We start from the raw sequence: 22465 nt of genomic DNA on the forward strand, positions 1-22465 counted from the left end.
TGACAGGTGAATATTCAGTTTCATGATACATGGAATGATGTTAGATGCCTCCGATGATGATGCAGCCTTATGCACTGATCCCCTGACACTGTTATCTCCATGCAGCTGTGTTTTACATGTGAACAGCTAATGTATCACTGCGTCTAGGCCTTTGATTCAAACACAGCACACACACACGCAGGTGCGCACAAACAAGCCCACAGGCTCCCATGGGTACCATAAACATCTGCAGGCTGACTCCCGGTGCCATCAGGAGCCTAATGGTGATGATGCTAATAGCCATAACTTAATCAGACAGGCCCTGCCACCAGTAAAGACCTGTGAAATGTGTTCAGTAATAAACACATTCAGTGCTCAGAGCTGTGTGCTGTTAACATGTGGAGCAATGGGAATTCAAGAAATACTTCACATTAAACACACACTAAATATGGCCGTCACCTGTGTCGACTGCTGCTTTCGGCGCATGATTCCTCTTCCCTGCTGCTAACGGCACAGTTAATAATGTCGTATGATGATGATCATGAAGACATTTGTGTTAATGTAACATGAGAAGTTGGTAATTTTTCAGTGGGTCCTGGTTTGCATACATTATGCAGATAACTGTATAAAAACGATGAATGTCTTAGTCATTAGTATTCATCATTGCTATTACTATTTTTTCCCTCTTTCTTTTTTCTAAAACTGTAAAAAGGTATCATTTTTGTTTTGTTTTCAGCATTTTCATAAAGTATAGCTAAACAGCTGATATACTTTAAAAAAATGATTTTAAAAATATAACAAAACACTGCTAAGAGGAATGGTATTTGTATGTGGTGCTGCCTGTCATTTGGTTTGTTTATTATTTTTGATTTTTTAGTCAGAGAAGTATTTTGACCACAGAAGCCCAGTGCGAAAAGAGGATTTCGCAATTTAACAGATTATCCCAGGATGTGGTATGGGTCAGGGAAGAACCCATTAAATCTTGCTGTTGAACGGAATCCGGCGTGAAAAAATATTTTATCACTTTCTTTAACATTGTGAGATAGTGATGTTTTTCAGCACTTTCCCCATTGTATCAGGGAATTATTAATGGATCTAAATCAGGAATGAATAAGGAACTGATATATATATGTGTGCATAATTTGATGCATCATGAATGAATTTAAGGGATTCTTCATCCTTGGTGGATGCATGGGGTCTTATGTGAGTTCCAATCTAATTAAAATATGTCATTCCTTCTCTGTTGTCAGAATAAAACATTTACAGTCATTTGAACTTGGCAAAATAATGTAGTAAACCTTAAGAGCGACAAAGGACCAATGTGGATTATGTCAAGACAGTGGGCCAGGTCTTTACTCTGAACTCTAACAAGGATGCTGCAGGGTAACAAATCCAGTCTGCATGTGTTTAGTGGACTTGGAAGAACTATTATGATCATGTCCCTGAGGTGGTCTTGTGGCGTGTTGCTGCTGCTGCTACAAGCCATTTGGTTATTGTATAACTGTAGCGTGAGTAGGTGTGTTTAGTCCTCTTGGTTGGTGCATTGTTACCGATTCAGTTTGTTCTACTTTTTTTTTTAAGGCTGCAGTGCAGCTGGTGTTTTCAGAGTGTCAAGTACAGTGGCCTCAGGACTACACCTCTGCTGTTTGTGCATGATGTGGTTCTGCTGGCTCCATCAGCCTGTGAGCCCCATGGCACACTGGGATGGTTTACAGATGAAGGGGAAGAAGTCGGGACGAGTAAGCACACACAATCTTAGAAAATGTCCACTAGAGCTGGCACCAAGTTGTTGCTCCAAGTAAAGGAGTTTAAGTATATTGACGTCTTGTTCACAATTAGGGTATATTGCAGTACAAGATCAACAAGGAAATGGGTTCACTATCCACAGTCGCACCAAATTCAACACTGGGCAACACACATGTCAAATGTGAAGCCGATAAGATGAACAAATCTTTATGCAAGACACAGACAGAGATTTCTGCAATTATTACATAGATGTCTTTTTACAGATTCAAGATCTGTTTATTTTATGACTAATTATTTGCGTTCTGTCTTGGTTTTCGATCTTCAGGTCTCATATCAATGCAGTTTACATTTAAGCTGTTAAAAATGTCTACTTCAGAAAATCTGGGGCCAATTTCTGTTGGGTAACCCATGAGGAATATGATTCAAATGAAAGCATCAAATGATGACATAAACTGACATTAGATAACATCCACTTGGCGCTCAAGCTGCACCACCAGTGATGAATATTTCTGCAAATTTGGAAAGGCATATTTTACATTACTAACATAAAATTTCTACACATTTCATTTAACCTTTTCAAAAAACCTTTAGGATTTCTAGCATCTGTTTCCTGCACCTCTAATGAATCTGTGTCTGGTTTACGTCGCTCTTGCATTTGACTTGCACTCATCATGCACAAATATTGGCATTATGAGCTAATGAAGATTGTCTTTGATTACGTGTCTGCTGAGCCTCATATGGTAACCCTTATTTAGCAGAGTTGAGCATGGAACCCATTTTGGCCACTGGTTGTCTTATTTAAGGTAATAACAGTTTAACCTGGGAGTCATTTGCTGGCAGGAGCTGGCCATTTTTCTTTCAGCGGGTTTTTTCCTTCTGTAGCACAACAGTGTGTACAGGTTTCTAGCCCATGTGTACGTATATGTACAGCAGTGCCACTGCCAATATATAGTCAGGGGATTGTCTGGACTGTACATATCTTATATTAGTAGTGGTTTGTCCTCAACTGCTGAGTTCCCTCAGCAGTTGAGGACAAACCCAGAGTGTTTATACTTTGAGTACAAGCACCTTAGACTTTTACATTCATCTCATTGTATAAATCTTAATAATCACTTCAGTAGTTTTTGTGTAATTCTGCTAACTTGCAGACAATTAAATGCTAATGAAAATATAACCTCCTGAGTGGGGGTAGTAACATTGTCCATTGTCATATTTTCAGTTTTTACAAGTACATACATACATGTATCCTGTTTTCTATCTACTATTTGTTATCCTATCAAACATGGCAATAGAAACGTAGTGACACCTAAAAGGGCTAGTTAGTGATCTAATATTCCAGGTTAATGGTTCAGTCAGGAATACAGCCCCATTGGTTGCTAGCCAGACTGTGAGATTACTCTGGAGATATATTTGTTCTGTTGTGTCACATGTCTACAAACCTCCACTGAGCAGATTTATGGACGGTTCAGTTGATGTAAAATGGTCGATTGCCAAACCATCATGTTCTGCTCCAACAGAAGAATTTATACATACTTGGTAAAACTGAAATGTATTCATTTAGTAAAAAACAACATATTTGGTTTCAGATAATATAGTGATCATGCCTCAAGGACTCTATCTGGTCTCAAAGAGTGATGATGTTCCCATGCTTAACACTTAACCAGGTTGCTGTATTAATTAAACACATTCGGTGGAGTTGTGATGAAGTGGTTATCAGGGTATGTTTCTCTCTTGAGAGCCCCAGTCTAAAGGTTATAGTGGACAAAGCCACCCTGGTTTGTAGAACAACACTCTTTCTCACTTTAACTGAACAAATACACAGAATTTCTCCATTTTTTTCACATACAGTGGCTTTTTTGTAATCACTCGATGTGTTGTGTTGTTTTAGTTACTACAGCCTGGAAGACATAAGCCACGAGTCCGTTAACAAATACCTGTCCAGCCTGGTGGAGAAGAGCCTGCGGGACCTGGAGTGCTCTTACTGCATGGAGATAAAAGAGGTGTGAAGTAATTTTTAATACAAATTGGAGGTGAACAAGTTTACCAAGTTTTTGTTTGTCTAACCTTTGTGTCCGTTTATGCCTCAGGACGATCGGACCATTGAGCCACTGACGTATGGACGCATTGGCTCCTATTATTACCTGAGGCATCAGACCATCCGCACGTTTAAAGAGCGGCTGAAGGCTGAGATGCCCATCCACGAGCTGCTCTCCGTTCTGACGGTGAGGTTCAATATACAGCTACTGTTGCTGCGTACCACATCCATCCTATCAACTACACCTTTTTTATCTAGCAGATGTGATTAATGCAGATTGCCAGAAAAGAGTTTTGTGCATATATTACGTGTGGTTTCGTAGTTAAGGTATGAGACACTTGTTTAAATGCAGGACTGTGCATTGAGAGGGAACAGTATGTCTCAATTTAAGATGCCGTAAATTTAGATAACTATGATGGTTTTTTTTTGTTACCCTTTCATTTGAACTCTTACCATATTTTATTGTATCTGCTGCTCTGAGAAGAATATTAGAATTGCTTTATTAATTGTATTGATGCCAAATAAGGCAGACGTGTTGATGCTGTTGGGGATTTAAATTTTTAATCCACTTGTGAAAGCAATTCTAATATTTTGAATGTGCAGACTGGGCCTGAAGTCAACAATCTCAGGAGAGATTGGACAGACACAGAAGTGAGTCAACCGCTGTGTCTGTACCAAAGCCAGGAAAGAGAACTGTATTGATGGAGCTGTTCAAGCTCCTGCTTCATGCTGGATTCACTGTCACCTTGTTTGAAGCTACTGGTGAATGCAAGCACAAATCTACATTCAGGCTGTGTGGCCTGTAATCAACCTCTCACGTCAGCTCAGTCAGATGGAAGACCCCATTCCACCTTTATTTATAATGAATATAACTAAGTGACTAAGTACATTCAATCTTTAAGGGTAACCTCTCCATTATAATTTGAATAATTTATTTTGAACGCAGCTCCTTTGTATGCACAGTCAGGGCTGCACAGTGTCTACACTTTTGCTCATAATATCAGTATTCATTAACCTTTTAGGTTAACAGAGGTTCATGTTTTCTAGGTGGAGGTCAAGCAATTAGATGAATCTCTTTCTCACAAACAATTTTCCAATTTAATATCTGCAAAAAATCATTAGCTGCAAATGCAACTGAAAAATAAGACTGCACCTATTTTTAGTGCAATATTCTAAATATTGATTTTGTTAAATATAAACACAGAATAAATGTTAATTATTTTAAACCAGTACTCACCTTGGCAAAGTTTACTTTGTTTATATTCTTCTTTTTTTTGTTGTAGCCCAGTGATGTCTGGGGCTCGTTGTATCTCTTCAGCCTTCAGCAGCTGGAGATCTTTGTGTAAAAGAATGGAAAGACGCTGTAACAGCACGTTAGCATCTATACAAATGCTCTGTGGATCTATGATCAGTCACAGAAAACATGCCTCGGAACATTTATCTCTTTTTAGGTATTTGAAAATACAGGCTACGTTGAATGTTCATGTAGAAACACAGCTCTCGTATACACACATGCTTTACCTCCTGCCATCGAATTAGCACCTTTGTCTGATCTTCATTAACTCTGCTCATTCTGGAGCTGGAGTGTGATCGGGCACCATCTTCCTTTCACCTATTGACCCCGTGCATCCCAGCTGCGAGGTCATTCACACGCTGGCTTCTGATTGGCTGGGTCAACACAGGACATTGTAATTTCACACATTTACTAAGGGGGGATTGATGAAATGCTCCTTTTCACTATTGCCTCTAATGGGCTTCTATATCTGTAATGATTGCTGCTGCAGTGGGAGAAATCTACTTTTTGGTCGAAATTTTTTTTTTATTTTGTCGAAAGTGCAACAATCTGTTTTTTTCCGCATGCTTTCCTTGATTATCTGTCATCATGTGTGTTGAGGCACATTTTGTTCACAAAGTGTCAGACTATAATAATTCTGGTGTGTGTATTTGTGCGTCCGGTGTGTGCGCGATGTGCTATCATGTACTGGGAATTATCAGTTTGCACTGGGCCACATCTCACCCTATTGGGAGAATAATTTACTGTCGGTAGAAAAAATGAAGTACACATTAGTTGTGCGTGTGTTTAGATTGTATTCTTGCGATACGTCCATTTGTTGTGCACAGCCTGACTTCAGTAATGATGCTAACATATGGAGGGGAGGCTCCTCTCAGACAGTTAACATCACTCTCCTTTGCACACATGTAGTTGGAAGCAGACCAAGGCCTGCCATGCTCAGCGGCCTCCCTCCCCAACAAGCTGCGTTACAATAGGCCAGTCACCCCGCCGCCCCGTCCACTCCCCCTCTATTAGCTACAAAGCACTGGCATGCTCCTCCAGTTCCCCCTAATTGTTGCAGCGTGGCCACTAATGAGCAACACCCACGCCTCACTACATCCCCACCTCCCACCCCCTCCTCACACAAGTTTCTCTTTCTGATTACTCTGCTACCACTCAGCCTCTCTTTGTCCCTCTGTTCTTTCTTGCTTCCTAAGACGGCAGTTTTCAAACAGTCAAGTTAAACTGCATCAAATGAAGTTAGCCAGGAAGTCAAACCTTTACAGCGCCCTTAGAATCTATGAAGAGGTTTGCACCCTTAATGTGAATACAACTTAATTTCCCCATCAATCAACTCAATAATCCATGATGGAAAAATAGAGACATATTTTTTGACATCGTTCAAAATGTATTAAGCATCAAAACCTCCATTTTTCTCATTGATGTTGTAACTGACAGCAGTTACTGTATTGCTGAGGTTGTTCCACCCTATTCATATTGAGATGTTAAGCATCGCTGGTCTCAGGTCTTACGCATTCAGGATCAGGTTTTCTTCAAGGACCTCTCTGTATCTGTCTGCATTTACTCCTCCTTTAATTCTCACCAGTCTCATTGTCTTGGCCTCTGATAAATATAGAACATAGCATTATGCTGCTTACATCATGCTTCCATAGCGATGATGAAAGCCATGCCCAGAGTTCTTTATGCCTTCATATAACATTAAACTCAAAGTTGCTTTGAGCCAGTCTACCATAATGGTCTGATTGATGAAGTGCGGCTGTGATGGTCATCCTTTTTGCCAGGTTCTTCCATTTGTGCAGAGGACTTCTGATGCTGAAACCACTATGGAGATACTGTAAACATGTACATGCCAGATGAATGGAAGAATCCAGACAGAAAGGATAACACTAGTAAAGACTAGTGGCACTGTAATAAATGTACTCACCACGTCTATTACAGAGATCTTTGAAGCAGCAACATCACTGAGCACCAATGAATCAAGAAACATGACATGATCAGTCATGTTGGAAATAAACTCACGATTTAGCTAAACCTATTTAGAGGAGACAAATTATGTAGCTACCTCCCTTCTTGCCTCAACTTTGCCCCCATCTTACTCTATATGATCATGCACACGCACTGTTTTTTTGAAGCATGATAATCACACTGAATTGCCATTTGATTTAATATAATGTTTGTCATTTCAATCAGAGAAATATGTTAATTTGACAAGACAACATTGAGAGTTGATCTTTCTTGCTGTCAACTTACAGGAATCTGAACAGTCTAAGACATAATGATAATTAATTTACAATTAAACAACAAATTGTTTTTCATGTTTGTTTGATGAATGGTTTCATCAATTTACTGATAACTAACGTTGAAACTAAAAAGTGAAGATGGTTACCACTCAACCACTTTCTGACAAACTGCTGTAGAGCTGTTGCTTTTTCAAAAAATGTTGGCCAAGTTCTGCTCACAAGGGATAACCCCCAGCACAAATGTGTAGTTTTATAAAACTTGTAAATGTGTTTTTGTAGCACTTGTACTGTGGACCTGACCCGCACAGCAGGTCTCAGCTGTGTGTACCTCCCTTTATTTTTGTTTGCGTAGCTCCACTCTCTCTGATTCCTCTCTGCCTCACAGCTCCTGCAGGCTCTGCAAGCACTTCCTCCCCTCTCTGTCTTAGTAAATGTTGCAGTCGGAGGGTGTGAGGCCGTGTGGAATTGTTAGAATTGCATCTACGTAAAGATATATAGTCTTTCTCTCCAGCACATCCATATGCAATAGCACTGCAAGATAAATCATTCAGAGATGATTCCTATTCCTGTCTCTCAGCCCAGCCCCCACCCTGCTAAAGTCCAGGCTTTTGAAACGCTGGCTTTGGTCAGTGATGGATGGAGTCTTAACAATCCAGGGCAGGGGGAGGCTGTGACAAATGCCTCCAGCACAGCCTGTTGATGGGAGTACATTAGCCAAAGTTGAACTGGAGTGAACAAGAGGAGCGGAGCCACGCGTGTCCGTGCATCACTCTGTATAACAATGACCAACACGGCTGAACGCACAGCGGCAGCACAAAGAGGAGACTGATGGACCATCAGCATCAGTTTACCTACCTAATGGCCCACTGCAGGTCTTCACTGTGTCCTTGCATATTCAGAAATGTTGTTAAAATCATTTGAAGACGTCAAAATCTCATTGCACCCTCTGTAGATTTTTACCAGCAGGTCATTAGATCTGGTGAAAAGACGCCACATAGTCTTTGTGTGGAAGGAAAAGCTGAAAGTAAAGAGTGGAGAGGCAATCGCAGCTGATAGAGATGCTCAGATTTAAAAGGTGTGACCGTAGCGTGCTGTGGTTTCACTTTTGATCTCTGTCTCTCAGGAAGCGGAGGAGTACGCCGAGTTGCCCGTCAGACACAATGAGGACCAGCTGAACAGCCAGTTGGCGCAGCAGCTCCCACTGCAGGTCAACCCCCACTCCTTCGACAGCGCCCACACCAAGACTCACCTGCTGCTGCAGGCCCACTTCAGCCACGCTCCGCTACCGTGCAGCGACTACACCACCGACACCAAGACGGTGCTGGACAACGCCATCCGAATCTGTCAGGTAGGGTTCACAGTGCACCGGATACACAGCAGCCATACATTACTAATGTGATTGACAGCTGATTAATTCCTCCTTTAGGCATCACTTTTGGAACATTTATAGAAAAGCATTAAACTTTCAAATGTTTTTGGTACTACAGGTGCTGCAAGTGACATTGGCTAAGTATAACACATTCTCTCCATGGGCCATGTGCATGTCTCAAGCGCCATGACAGATAGTGGATCTGCGGTGTAAACACTTGCAGGACTCAATGCACAGGAAAATTGAATAAACAGTTTGGCAGAATGTGTGAATTTGCTATAAAAGATATTCAGGCAGTTGGCCTAAGACTTTGAGACCATGTTTGGACCTGGTATCAACATCAATCCTTAGACAGCTACCTACAGGTGTGAACACACCCAAGATGCATTGAGGACACATGTGCGATCTGAACACTCAGACATAATTCAGAGGTCAGAGGTGCAGGGATTCATCTATTATCAGTGTTAATTGTAAATGTGTTCTGCGCCACATATGAAGGAAAACTTGCATCTTATGTTCTCTGACTCGCTACAGATCATAATGAATGTGTTGTTTACAATCAGACTTTAACATACCTTTAATTATTTACAATATCAACACTGACTGAAATTTTACTTCATTACAACTTTAAGCATTAATTCACTCACACCATGTTCTTTGTGGAGAGAAATTATGCAGTTGTAATGAGATCCAATCACCAGTGTTCACTAAAGGCACATTTTAATGCCAGGTGTGATCTGATGATCTAGAAAGTTAAGTATATATTTGTTGTTTCAGTGGGAAATCGTTTTGATTAAACTGTTAAATTAGATTCAATTCTTACTCATGGTAGAGATGATTTTATATAACAATATAACTGTTCACAGATCTGAATATGGACATAAAAGTTTCACTAAGTCAGTTAAAATCTTCCCAGGTGCTGATAAAAGCATTAATTCTATCGTAGCAGTCTAACCTGATGGGGCCTGCACTGAAACCCATTGTTCACACAGATGTGCGAGTTGGTTCATTAAGCCTCCCAGTGAGGTGAGTTCAGGAGCGTGCACGCTACCTAGTTGCTGAGTAGTTAAATGATGGAAACATGAGGAATAAATAATAAAGATTTGAAGAATGTGCTGCACATGAAAACAAAAAAGATCTTCACAGGCTGTGCTGCTGTGGAGGAAGCTGAGAGAGGGGAATGTTCAACATTATTAGGTGATTTGTAGTTGAACTTAGCGGTCTATCCCATAAATAACACGGTGCTCAGAGGTTAAATGTAACCTCCAGGTTTCTCCTTGTCTGGCAGCCAAAATGGCTCTAGTCGTGTTCTTATAGAAAGTGGCAGGAGGCGAGGTTTTTAGAAAACAGAAAGTGAGGAGCGAGGAGCTCTGACAACAACCCCATGACCTCATCGATGAAGCATGTTCCATCAGATTCTTTAGCATCGACGATGTGATGTGTTAGATGGGGTTTATTCAGTTTCTTGTATGTACTGTTTGAAGTTAGGACCATGTCTGTGCGTCTGTAAACCATTGTCCACAGCTCAGGGTGGCTGTTTGTGTGCGTGTGTGTGTATATATGTACATGTGCTTGTGATTTTCCATGCTGGGTATCTGGCAGTGATATTGCATGGCTCATGGATGTGGTTACCTCTCTGGTGTCCTCCTGCTACCATTTACTGAAAGGGTTCTGGTCCTCAGTTACTTTATGGTTTTTTTTATTGAATGAACATATTCTTTTATTGGTACTTACACGGTACATAAAGTGAACACAACCTGTGACTTTTGTTGTCCCTGGACAACATTTAGCTGACATATCTATCGGTAAACAATCTGCCTGTTCTCAAATTTTTTCACAAGGATTCTTACAACAAGGCGATGAGCCAAGGTTCAAGAAAATGCTATATATTGATAATACATTTCACATTGAAACTGAAACTGAAATTGAATGAAGATATTTTGTAATAGATGGTGCAACTGGCTGGAATGTTAAACATTGGTTAGCAAGCCAGTAAAGGTTTCTAGCCAGACCAGAGATACATGCAGACCTTCAGCTCTTGTATTATGTCTGAAAATGATTCCTGTGTTAGGAGCATTTTATTCTCCAGCAGGGCAGGGTTATTAGATCGACCAGTGCCATGTCACCAGTAGGCTTTGATAGCCTCATTGTGTTTGGATGATACACCTTTTCTTTCAAAGAAGTATTTTGTGTCTATTTCTACTAAAAGGCAAATGGCAGCCTGGTTGTAATTGTCCAAATGTTATTTAAAGGAAAATGAAGTCTCAAAAACGACCACTGTATTTTGTGAATAACAGAGTTTGGATTATTGAGGGTAGATGTGCAAAAATTTAAACTGTATCTATTTACAATTTAGTCTACAACAGTAATAAGAACATATATGAGTTTACAAGGTTGCCATTTTAGATTAAAAACTTAACAAATTTGATCCCAACCCAAGGACTGCAGGATAAGAACTCTAAAATCAGTCGTGATTTAATTTTACACTTGTTTCTGATTCTTCTCCACAGGCGATGCTGGATGTGGTTGCAAATGAAGGCTGGCTTGTTGCAGCCCTCGGTATTTGCAACCTGGTACAGATGATAATTCAGGGACGCTGGCTGCACGACTCCTCATTAGTGACACTGCCACATGTGGAACAACAAGACCTCTATCTGTTCAGGTACACAGCATCCGTCCACTACAGGTGTACAGCTATAATGTCCATACAGTCGTTTGTAGCTAGCGCGAATAGATGGCTAAATCTGCCATGTTGATGTTTTAGATTGACTTTTAATCAGTGAACGTGACATCTCATCATGTTTCATTGATATCTGAACAGCCTCTTAAGAACTCTTGATGTAGCTTTAACGCTGTTGTAGTGACAAAATAGTATTTCCGTTTTATATGCATCATTACTAGCTGATAACAATTACTTACTATTCACACCTTCAGGTGTAGACCTCTGCAAACAACATTAGTTACTCTTACACAGGAGCAAATGCCCTCACACAAACTGGACCTAGTGAGAGAACTTTCAAAGCAGATTACAGTAGTTTGTCCATGCACACACCACGTGCGTTTCCAGGCCTGCATGCTGCAGTGTCAAATAAGGCTGTGCCAACCCAGCAAAAATGGTATGGATGGGAGAGGGATGAGAATGGAGGAGGCTGCCAGTCTGGTGCTGAAAGATATCATTAGTGTGGTGGGACAGGATTGGTTGTGATGCTGCCTGATGACCAAGAGTTTCTCCCTTCTGTCTCCTCCCAATCGTTCTATAGGAAGTGGGCAAACAGGAAGGAGAGGAGGGACAGAGGAGGCTACAATGGACCAATTGAAGGACTTCCTGAGCTGATTGCCGCCTGCAATGGAAATGAAAGTGTTTTCGCTGCTATTGTCGGACAAGAGTTCAATTCAAGTCAGATCGCCCAGGTAAGGTTGGTTTAATATATATATATAAATATATAACCCATAAGTGTATAAAGAAAAACCTTTTCTCAAGGAAAAAATACACAAGTATTTATATAAAATAAAAAGTCTGACAGACATGAAGGATACAGGACTGATGAGACATTAATATGAGGAAGAGGTAGAGGAGGAAAGAGAAGATCCATTCGTCATTTGTCCCCTGACAATCTAGACCTATAGAAGGCAGACTTGAACCAGCTCTAACTATGAGCTTTATCAGAAAGAAAGGTTTTAAGATGACTCTTAATCTCAGCCAGACTTGGCACAGGAAGTGCATTGGATTGTCTTGAGATTAAAAACAGAAATAAATTTGGTGTTTGCAAACGGAATTGATGTTTAGAGCGGAGAAGTGAGATGCAGTCACTTGAATATTGCAGGATGGACCTATTCCCACATCTAGTTAATGCAGATCATACACAATTTCTCTCACACACACACACACATACACACACACACACACCATTATCATTGATGTACCATGAGCAGTCTTCCCAGTGTGGTCGCAGGTACCTCCAGGATCCCCAATTACAGCTCCATTGATGGGGTTTACAGCTCCAATTGAAGTGCTAATTGCAGCAGTAATGAGAGTGTCCGGGCACATCGGCAGACCCTGTGGCCTCACCCAATCAGTGTCCCCGCTTTCCCCCTTCCCCACCTTTACTCCACCACTGCCCCCACGCCCCCGCAGTGTGGCAGCCTCTCTAATTAAATAATTAGATGTGCAGCAGTGTTCCTGTCTGATTTGCTCAGGGAGAGTAATCCTCATATAAATAGCTTTTGCTGGGTGAACCGAAGAGATTTTTCTCTTCCCAGCCTTCAGTACACTGCCACATGCACGCACGCACACACACACAAGCGCACGCACACACATGCACGCACTCGCACACACACACCCTCTTCTACTCCTGTTACACTGTTTGAGCCTTATCTTGGTAGGTTTTAGCTCCTCTTTGTGTTGGAGCTTTTGGGTTGAATCAACTGTTTCTTAAATTCTCCATTAAAAACACTTAATAGGCTCCTAGGACCAGAGAAGTGTCTGTTAGAATGAATTAAGGTTTTATCAAACAGGACTTCCTCTGCCACATGGATCTGTCCATCAAACACCAACTCCCTCTTAAAACTCACTGTGACTTTCCTGAGTATCACTTCTCTGATATATTAGAACATTTGAAGAATCATGCAGATCTCATTTCTACAGTTGGTTGGAAATTAACAATCTGAATTATGCACTATTGCACTCGAGTTTCAAAATTCTACCAGCCAACGATACGATTTGACCCATATCCACCTTGGAGCACGTGTGGACATATTCCAATAATAAGTGGGGATGTTCCCTTTAATGATAAACAGTTTTCTTTTTTAGCTTAGCTTTGTTAACTTTGTTAGGTAGTTGTTATCTGGTTGAATAATGATACTTTTTTTATTTCTTTGTTCTCTGTGACTGAGAAGGTAGAACACATGGGATTCAGTAGAGCACATTTATGTATGTTTATGGTTATGTATCCTTAAAGTTGTGAGTATATTGTCCAATAAGTAAGTTATATATCAGCCATGAACACAACTTTGTGTTTCGCCTTCCTGGTTTATTTGTAATGAGGCAGTGTGAACATGAAATGCAACAGGACTAAATGCTCATCGGAAAAAAAAAACATAACGCTGTTATACTCATAAACCTGATATGTCACAGTCTCATACTAGACGACAAAAACTGTGATCAAACCAGGACCAAGCCCCAGTCTGTTTTCTAAATCAGTATGTTGAACACTAAATGACTTCATCTAAATAAACTGTCCATCAGCTCAAATCAAGTGGTACAAAATATTAGATTCAGTCATCGTTCTTTTCAATAAAAAGTATAACGCTTGGCTCTTCCCTCTCCGCTTAATGTCCTATTGACAAATCTGCAAAAATTTGTCATCAGAAACTACTTTTCATCACAACATGATATGAAAGGCTTCCTCCTCATTACCATCTTCTTCCTCCCTTGTCAGGCGTGGTCCTTCCTGAGTCATCTCCCAGTGCTGGAGGTTGACATGAGTGTGAAGGGCTGGTGGGAGGAGAAGCAGGAGCAAACGGAGATCCGTCTACCTGCAGCTGGAGCCAACCTGAGAGACGAGAGCCGCTGGCTGCGTGTCCACGCTGACCAGGAGTACGTCCTGCACGTGTCCCTGAGACGCATCAACCTGGGCCAACAGAGGGTCAGTATGTCTCCTCACCTTCCACCGAGAGACTACAATGTACCAGTGCTAGCTCTGTTTACATGATAGAAATCTGTTTTTATTCAAATATAATTTATCTAACCTGAAGGTGCAATAATCCATATGTTTATATTAAGAATAGATCAAGTGACAAGTGTGACAGATGTAATGTGAATGTGGTCACTGGTAGTGATGAAGCCACTTTCAGTGACAACACACTGTGCTCTGCCTGTGAAACACACAGTTAGCAACTAGCAGGTGAACACAGCGGAGGTTTAGCAGATGAGCAGCCAGATGTTATTTTCGTGAGTTGGTGGAGAACAAAACAGAGCTGAAAGGGTAAATATTATGAATGTTTGTTTTAATTCATATATGGAATCGGTGTGATCAGTTGATTTGCGCACAGCTGCTAAGTAGAAATATACAATCTCACTTTGGCCATGTTCAGGCTGTCGGCCCGAATCAATTTTTTTAGCCTATGCAGATTATACGATTGATTTTAGAAAGTCTGGACGGCAAAAGGATCCAAATTACATTTCCAATCTGATTTCTACAAATGCATCTCAGGCTGGAAGCTCTGGCTTCTCAAATCAGATTTCAAAGTGTCTTTGGAGAACAGCCGTTGATTCTTAAACTTCATTTGATTTCTAGAGACCTCAGGAAACAAAGAGAGATCAAACATTTAAGTAATTATTTAAAAAATGAGAATAGAACAGCTCTTCTCCTGATAAAGCTGCAGTTTATCTTTTTACTCCTTTTAACTCGGTTTCCTTTCTCCAGGTTGCTTTGCATGTTGGCCACAGATGCAGCTCTGTCTCAGAAAGATATACTGATCTTCAGATGTTGTGGCTACTTATCACTGCAGTGATTTAGTGTTGTGCCTCCAGAACGTTGTGGGGGCTGGTTTGTGAAAGTATCTTGAACGACCCCTGCAAACGTTAACGTGGCTGCAGTTTGGTGCACAGCCTTTTCGAATATAAGAAATACAGTTTGGAGTCAAAGTGGTTTATGACTTTTACCGAGTTCCTCTTGGTAACAGTTTTTCAATCTTATGCTCTCGCGAGAAGAAAGAACGATTCAGGAGTTTGTGTTTTGATTTGGTCAATGCATTTGTTTTGACTTTAACACATTTAATTGACCTCTTATTGGAAAAAAAACTGCTCTCTAAGGGTCTATGGGTTTTGGGCCTGTTATACACTCATGTTTCACATTAGACAACAAACTTACTTTTCATAATACATCTGATTTCTATATCAGCTGCATGATGTTGTTTGGCTTAACATCACATTCCACAGTGTCTTTTGAGTTTCCCCTTCAAGATTATATGTCTCAGACCTTGTTCATGCTTAAATAACAAGGAGCCACCTCAGCTGAGGTCTCATTATCAAATGAAACAGACATAGTAGATGTTTAAGCCTCATCAGCACTGTCAGACTATACAGTGTGTGTGTGTGTGTGTGTGTGTTGTTTTCAGAGGAAGCAGGACAGTAAGGCCCAGGCTCCCAGGTTTCCCAAGGCGAAGGATGAAGGCTGGTTCCTGATATTGGGGGAGGTGGATCGCAAGGAGCTGCTGGCGGTCAAACGGGTTGGATACGTGCGCAACCGCATGTCCATGTCGGTGGCTTTCTACACACCGGAGAAGACTGGGAAGTAAGACGCTGAACAAACCACACACAAACACAAGCTATATCCACACTCTCCAGATACAATCATTCAGATGGAAGAGTGCACCAGTCCACGGTGCACCTTTAGTCTCCGGACCAGTTGCAGGTCAAACTATTTGAACTGCATCGTTCGTCTCCCAGACACTTTGGATTAGTCACAGTTCATAGTTGTCACAGGTTTATAGTCCAACACATTTGTTCAACAGTTTCTGACAAAGCTGCAGGTTGTGACATGGTCTCTACTCGTCATTAAATTCATGAAATATCATGGACTTCTGAGAGATGTTTGGCAGAAGAGAATGTCTGCTTGATTAATTCATATTGAAAAGCAATGACTCTGCGTTACATCATAAATCATTTGCACCATCAATCATTTCTCCAGAATTTGAAAAGATTGTTTTACTGCTTTGAATTCCCCGCCTCATAAAATGATCTGAACTGTGGGAAGTCCCACTTTAAAGATAAAACCCAACAATGTGTTCATCTGTCTCTTCATACTTTCTGAACGCTGAGGCCTGCTTGTGGCAGGGCTGAGTCCTTTCATAAAACAGCTCAATAGTACTAAGTGTTATTTTTTAAAGCATTTCATAAAACAGCTAGAATATATTATTACCAAATGTCCGTCAAACAGGAGGAAACAGTGCATTTAGTGAGAACTATTTTCAGTGGAGGAATTCACATTTGGTGCCATTGACGTTGATCCTGTGACGCTAAATGAACAGCACAGCCTGTGTGCATTAGCTTTTAACTTAGTGTACAAAGGATGAAATACGAAAACAAAATGGCTTTGTAGTGTAAGGCCTCCAGTGAAATGAATCCCTATCCAACAGCATTTGCTTTCAGGCCTTTGTATCCATGTATACTCTCTAACTGTTGACCCGTGTGGTTTCAGGTGCATCTACACGCTGTACCTGATGAGTGACAGCTACCTGGGTGTGGACCAGCAGTACGACATCCACCTGAATGTAACACCTGCCAGCATCACGGCCCAGGTCAACACAGAGGTGTCCGACTCGGTGACTGACCTGCGCCGCAGCTGAGGAACAAAACACGACTCTGTGACTGTGTGACTGAGTTACAGGAGGGGTTCTTACCGCACACGTCACTGATCTTTCTGACACTGACAGTGGCCTTCATCTCTTATGTGTTGTGACCACATTGCATTCTGGTCCGTTAAGGCTTTAGCAAAAAAGGTAAATTTGTGCCTCATTTATTTCAGATTTTCTTAGATTATTTAGCACCAGTGAAGAAAGTGACATTTTAGTTTCTTATACTTATTTTATGTTTTCATTTTACCTAATTAAACACTGAGTCATATCAGGTGGCAAACTGCTGCTGCACTGCTCTCTGTGAGCTGGAACGTTAAAGTGTGTAACGTCTGGCCACATCTCAGCAGATTCATTATCATCACTGATGGATGCTGTGTTCCACAGTCTGTCCCATCCACAATGAATGAAGTTTTCTTTTGCTAAACTTTGAAGAACAGAGGCAGTCCTTAGTTTCCGGGATTCCTCTTCACGCTCATCTGTGACCTCTGTGAGACTAAAAGCCTCCAGATGTTTGAAAGGGATTGGTTTACGCAACTTGTCCTCGGGAGTTCTACAAATTGGAATAACACTTTCACAGTCTCACCATGTTCATTGATGGTGTTGTACTTGATTGTACCAACAAAACTAACTGTTCTGCCCAACCTTTGTGTAAGGTTGACCAACTAAATGTGTGGAAGCCCCTTTTGTTAAATCCTTTCTTTTGAAATGGGCTCTCAGACACTGTTGGACAATCCAGTGTTTCCCTTTGTCGTTTGTGTTGTCTTTTCTACTTTGATGAAGACACCACATGTTCAACCACCACATCCACTGTAGGAGGCGTCCCAGCAGTCCAACATTCACTTCCCCTCTGTGTGCCACTGGGGTTTGAGTTGGAAATCTGAGCTCCTCATTTACTCCCAAAAAAAAAAGATCACTTCCAATAAAGCTACATGACAGAGACGAGTCCAGAGTAAACAAGCCAGTTGTTTTCTTTTCATAGACCCAGGATAAAAAGTGCTTCCTGAGCGTCCTGTCAAAACCAAATATTGATTGGCCTGAAAATACACAATATAATTGATAAATATTCACTGTAGTCTTATAGTGTTTCCACCACCCAGGGAATTCAAATCATAAACCTGTCTTCATGCTGCAATTTGACTGTAACACATTCTACTGGATACTTCTACTGGTAATTTGTTATAACCTAAACTGCAATGTTCCTGGACACTATCATACACAACTTGTATAATACGTGATGTGATGTTGGCAGAATGCAACATGCGTAACAGTTTCAGCTCGACAGAACAACACATCAGCTGTTTTCTGTATGACTCACTGCTGGTGTGTTTAACGGATCAGAAATGGATGATTGATCCAGAAATAAGATTTTTGAAAATATCCGAAATTATGTTTTCTTTTCTTTTCTTTTCTTTAAAAAGGGGAGGAGCAAACAAAGACACGGTTCTGAGAATAATCAATAAACCCACCTTGAAACAACCCCTTTCTCCATATTGTTTTCTCTGTGACGGCACCGCACCCTGACCCGCCACATCGATAGGTTCAGGATTAAGCCTGAGGTTAAGTTCTGCGAGGAGCCTGTAGTCCTCCTGAAACAACACATGGAACTAGAATCACCGCCATGTGGCTGTACGCTTCACTTTCAGTTTGCATGTTTGTCCAGACTAATGTTGGTAATTAAGACTTGATAGAAAGTTAATGAAACGCATTAAGTGCATGTTGTAACAAGTATCGTATGAAATCTGGAGTCATGACCAAAAGTGTGTTTCCTGGGGTCACGGTGACCTCCACCTCTGGCCTTTGACCACCAGGATCTAATCCATTAATCCTCCAGCTCAAATGGACATTAGTGCATGATGTAATAAAAAAGCCTTGCTGAGTGATCGCATTCGGAAGAATGGGATGGACCAACGGACATGCAGATGGAAGGACAACCAAAACACACTGAATTGCAACACAAAGGGTTTAGGAGTTTTTAGTCATAATTAGCCTGTGAATTCTGATTATGGCCCAAAAACTTTTTTTGTGACACGACAGTGACTTTTGGCCAAAATCAAATCAAGTCATTCTTCAGTCCAAGTGAACGTTTAAAGAAAACACCTCAATTAGTTTCTGAGACATCGTGTTCACAACGGAAAAGACCGAGAGAACCTCCAGACACATAATGAGGTGTGGAATAGTCTTTGTGTATTTAACAAAAGTCTTAATTGCAACAGTGTTTCCAAGTTAAATAGCAGCATGTTGGGTTTCACTGTGTCAAACGGGAAAAAAGGCAATTGATGTAACTTGTCAGAGATTTCAGTGAAAGTGTGTGTGGGTGCAAAGTGCTTCATCCAGGGACATCACCCAGGAACCTCCAGCTGTTCAGTGTCCCCAACTAAAGGCTTCAAATCAGATGCTTCTCACACTGAGGTAGAAAATAATTGAGTAACGGCTTTAAAATCCTTCCGTTTTGTGGGGAATGTTTGTATTATTGAATTGTTGCATCGGTACTGTTGTCCATGAATCAACGATTACAGAGCAGTGGACCTGTATACATGTAGGATACCTTTTAAAAAAAACTAGAATTGTTACAAATCATGTTGATAATGTTCACTTTGTTTTGTGTGTTCGGTTACCAGAATCCTTCAACCCTTGTTAAAGTGCTGTGGGGGCCCAGACAGCTGCAGTCGTAAATGACAAAGAATTAAATCCTTATAAAAGCAGAGAAACCTATACTTGCAAGACAATGAGTGAAAATGGGTCATATTAACTGAGTGAGTCAGTCTTCACACTCATCCTAAATTCGGATGAGATGCAGACAAATTATATTTTTGCATCAACTGTGAAACATTAGATTTTTCAAGCACAGGTCTCACAAGCATATTTAAGTTCAAATGTCTCCAAACTCCTGAGTCAGTTGCACACCATTTGTTCCTACTGCTGCAAGAAGAACTAACTATTTTCTTTTCATTCATTCTCAAGCTGTCACACATGGGATAAATAGTGATAACGAAACGCCGATTTCTGTTTTGCTTCTATAAATCTGCACAAATGATGTGCAAAGGAATGAGATCATGGGATACCCGTGTAAATTAAAATTGTATCTTCTTAAAAATGAGCAAAAAATTATTTGCATAAAAATGTACACAACCAGAGTGAATTGGAAATTAAATGTAATATTAGATCAAAGACTGTATATAAAGATTGACAAATCGGCAGCTCCCAAAAGGATTGCCAAAACATTATGATCCCCCCCTGGTGGCAGGCTGCAGTAAAGATCTCCTCCGTGTTGGCAGATGGGACATAGACCAAACTAAAAATTCAAACCAAATTGTTTGTCATTCTATGTAGTTCTAATGTCAGTGATGCATGTTCATGTTTCTGATCAATTTGCATATGATAAGTAAAAACATGGTGAAAAGACATGATTGACAGCTGAGACAGAGTTTTCATTGGTTGAGGGCATAGATCGGTGGGACCTCTGTACCATGGCTCCATCTGGGATATTTAGTTTTTTTTGTTGTACAGCGACAGGAAGTGGAGACACATCCATCTTTATTTACTGTCTATAGACGCTCTACCGGAATAATCTGAGTAAACTATGCTGGTATAAACCACTTTCACAGCACCCACTAACATCAAATCATGAGTAAATAAGTAGTTAACACTCAAGTTAAGTAAACACAGGACTTTAGTTATGACAAAGCCGAAAAAGATGGCTTCTGTGAAAAAGCTAATTTAGTGAAAATACCACACAACAGCGTCAGTATGCAGCTCCACAGGATGAACCTGGTAACCATTTAGCTTGACTCATACAATCACATCCCACCCGGTAACTTTGTGTCACTCACTTCTGTTTCCTATGCTTAATTTAAATTTTCCTGCGTTGGCCATACATGTTGAGTCTTCAGCGATGTGCAGCTCTTATTTATCCCCACTTCTCTGGAGTGAAGCAGCAGCAGCAGCCCCGGTCAGCTGGGCACAGCTGCGGTGGTTGCGTCTCATCGTGAATATAAATGAACCACATGGAATGTCAGTGCTGGCTCTAATAATTCAGCTGCTGCCGAATATAAGAGAATCACTGGAGGTTTCAGATCCTGATGATAGGCTGCGATTAGTGTTAGACAACTCATACACGTGGCTGTAATATCGTACGAAACCCCCCCCCCCCCCCCCCCCCGAAAAAAAACTGCAGTTGCTGATATGAAAACAATTCCCTCATATACAGTATCACCCCGACCTGCACCCGTATGTCTTCAGAGCCTTTCACACAGTCTGATCCAGGCAGGAATGTGGCTCCTTTCCCCGCCACATTGTTCTGTACCATAGATTTGAACACTGGATGGGGGGGGGGCGGCAGAGTCACCGAGCTGGATCACCATCTCAGGAAAACAGAGGGCAGTCATAGCAGGACAGTCCCAAAGCTCTCACTTACCACGATACGGTGAATTTGCATGTATGCAGTGCTGTCGAAACCTTGGGTGGAATTTCCTAGATAGTGAAATTGTTGCTTCTCACAATGCATCATGAAAAGTAGTGCACGTCCATTGGTCACCAACCGAGCTGTATACCATCATGCATTGTGCTCACGCCGTTGACAGGAAGAGAAATGGCAGAGAGGAGAGAGGTCAGCAGGGCTCGGATTTTCTCTCTCCGGTGATTCTGTTTCTTCTTATCAAAACTATGGCAGGATAAAGACTGACAGGTTTTCTACTTGCCTGCATTGTCACAGACCAATGAGTTTGTTTAGGTTTTGTTTTAGCATATGTCCCTAATATCTCTGATGGTGTAAGTTCTTTTTTTATTAACAGTACCAGACAAATGTGAGCTGAGGTGGTTAAAGTACCTAATAAGAGCAGAGCAGCACAGAACTCTGACAAACAACTTATTTCTATATTTAAAAATTGTCATTAAAATGCTTTTTAACTTGAAGTCTGCTGAGATGTGGCCAGAAGTTAAGAGTGTGAACTAAATGTTTAAAATCTGGTTTGGGATTTTCCACCTGCCAAAGTTATAGTTGTTTAACGTCATAATTCCACGACAGTGACGTCATGACCAACTACAGATAAAGATTGTCCCAAAGGATTTTGTCTTATATAGTCCTCTACATAGAAGTCTCTATATAGTGAATTTGGGGGGGGAGTGAATGGGTCGTTCAGACACAGCCTCTGCATGGTGTCTTTCACGTTATGTCTAATCACACAGCATTACCGGCTCTGTTTGTTTCAGTGTAAACAAGCACAGCTGGTATAATGAGGGGTCTTCTATACCATATACTATCCAAGAGTCTCTGTTTAAATGAGGCTTGTGTCTCAACCCTGCAGGAGACATTACTGTGTCATTCTAACAGTGGACATTTTGACTTGTCATGGTCATGTGATGGCTCTGTTCTTTTCACATGCACTAACACATCCACACGGTGAGCCAGCATGCACACACTGTGTTGGAGCAGCTAAATGGAATCA

General features: G+C 41.0%; 1 protein-coding gene across 2 annotated transcripts in view; it reads left to right on the top strand.

Annotated features, from left to right (window-relative positions):
* Positions 1–18497, top strand: part of ascc3 (activating signal cointegrator 1 complex subunit 3) — a 124460-nt gene extending 105963 nt beyond the window's left edge. For both annotated transcript variants that reach the window (XM_062398890.1, XM_062398891.1), the window contains exons 35-42: positions 3614–3725; positions 3813–3947; positions 8418–8642; positions 11174–11325; positions 11924–12074; positions 14102–14308; positions 15783–15958; positions 16865–18497. In XM_062398890.1, the coding sequence (XP_062254874.1) occupies positions 3614–3725; positions 3813–3947; positions 8418–8642; positions 11174–11325; positions 11924–12074; positions 14102–14308; positions 15783–15958; positions 16865–17012 (1306 nt within the window). In that variant the 3' untranslated portion in view covers positions 17013–18497. The remainder of the gene's footprint in view (positions 1–3613; positions 3726–3812; positions 3948–8417; positions 8643–11173; positions 11326–11923; positions 12075–14101; positions 14309–15782; positions 15959–16864) is intronic.
* The last annotated feature ends 3968 nt before the right edge of the window (positions 18498–22465 follow it).

The sequence above is a fragment of the Platichthys flesus genome, chromosome 11, assembly GCF_949316205.1.
Source record: "Platichthys flesus chromosome 11, fPlaFle2.1, whole genome shotgun sequence".
NCBI classification, from domain to species: domain Eukaryota; kingdom Metazoa; phylum Chordata; class Actinopteri; order Pleuronectiformes; family Pleuronectidae; genus Platichthys; species Platichthys flesus.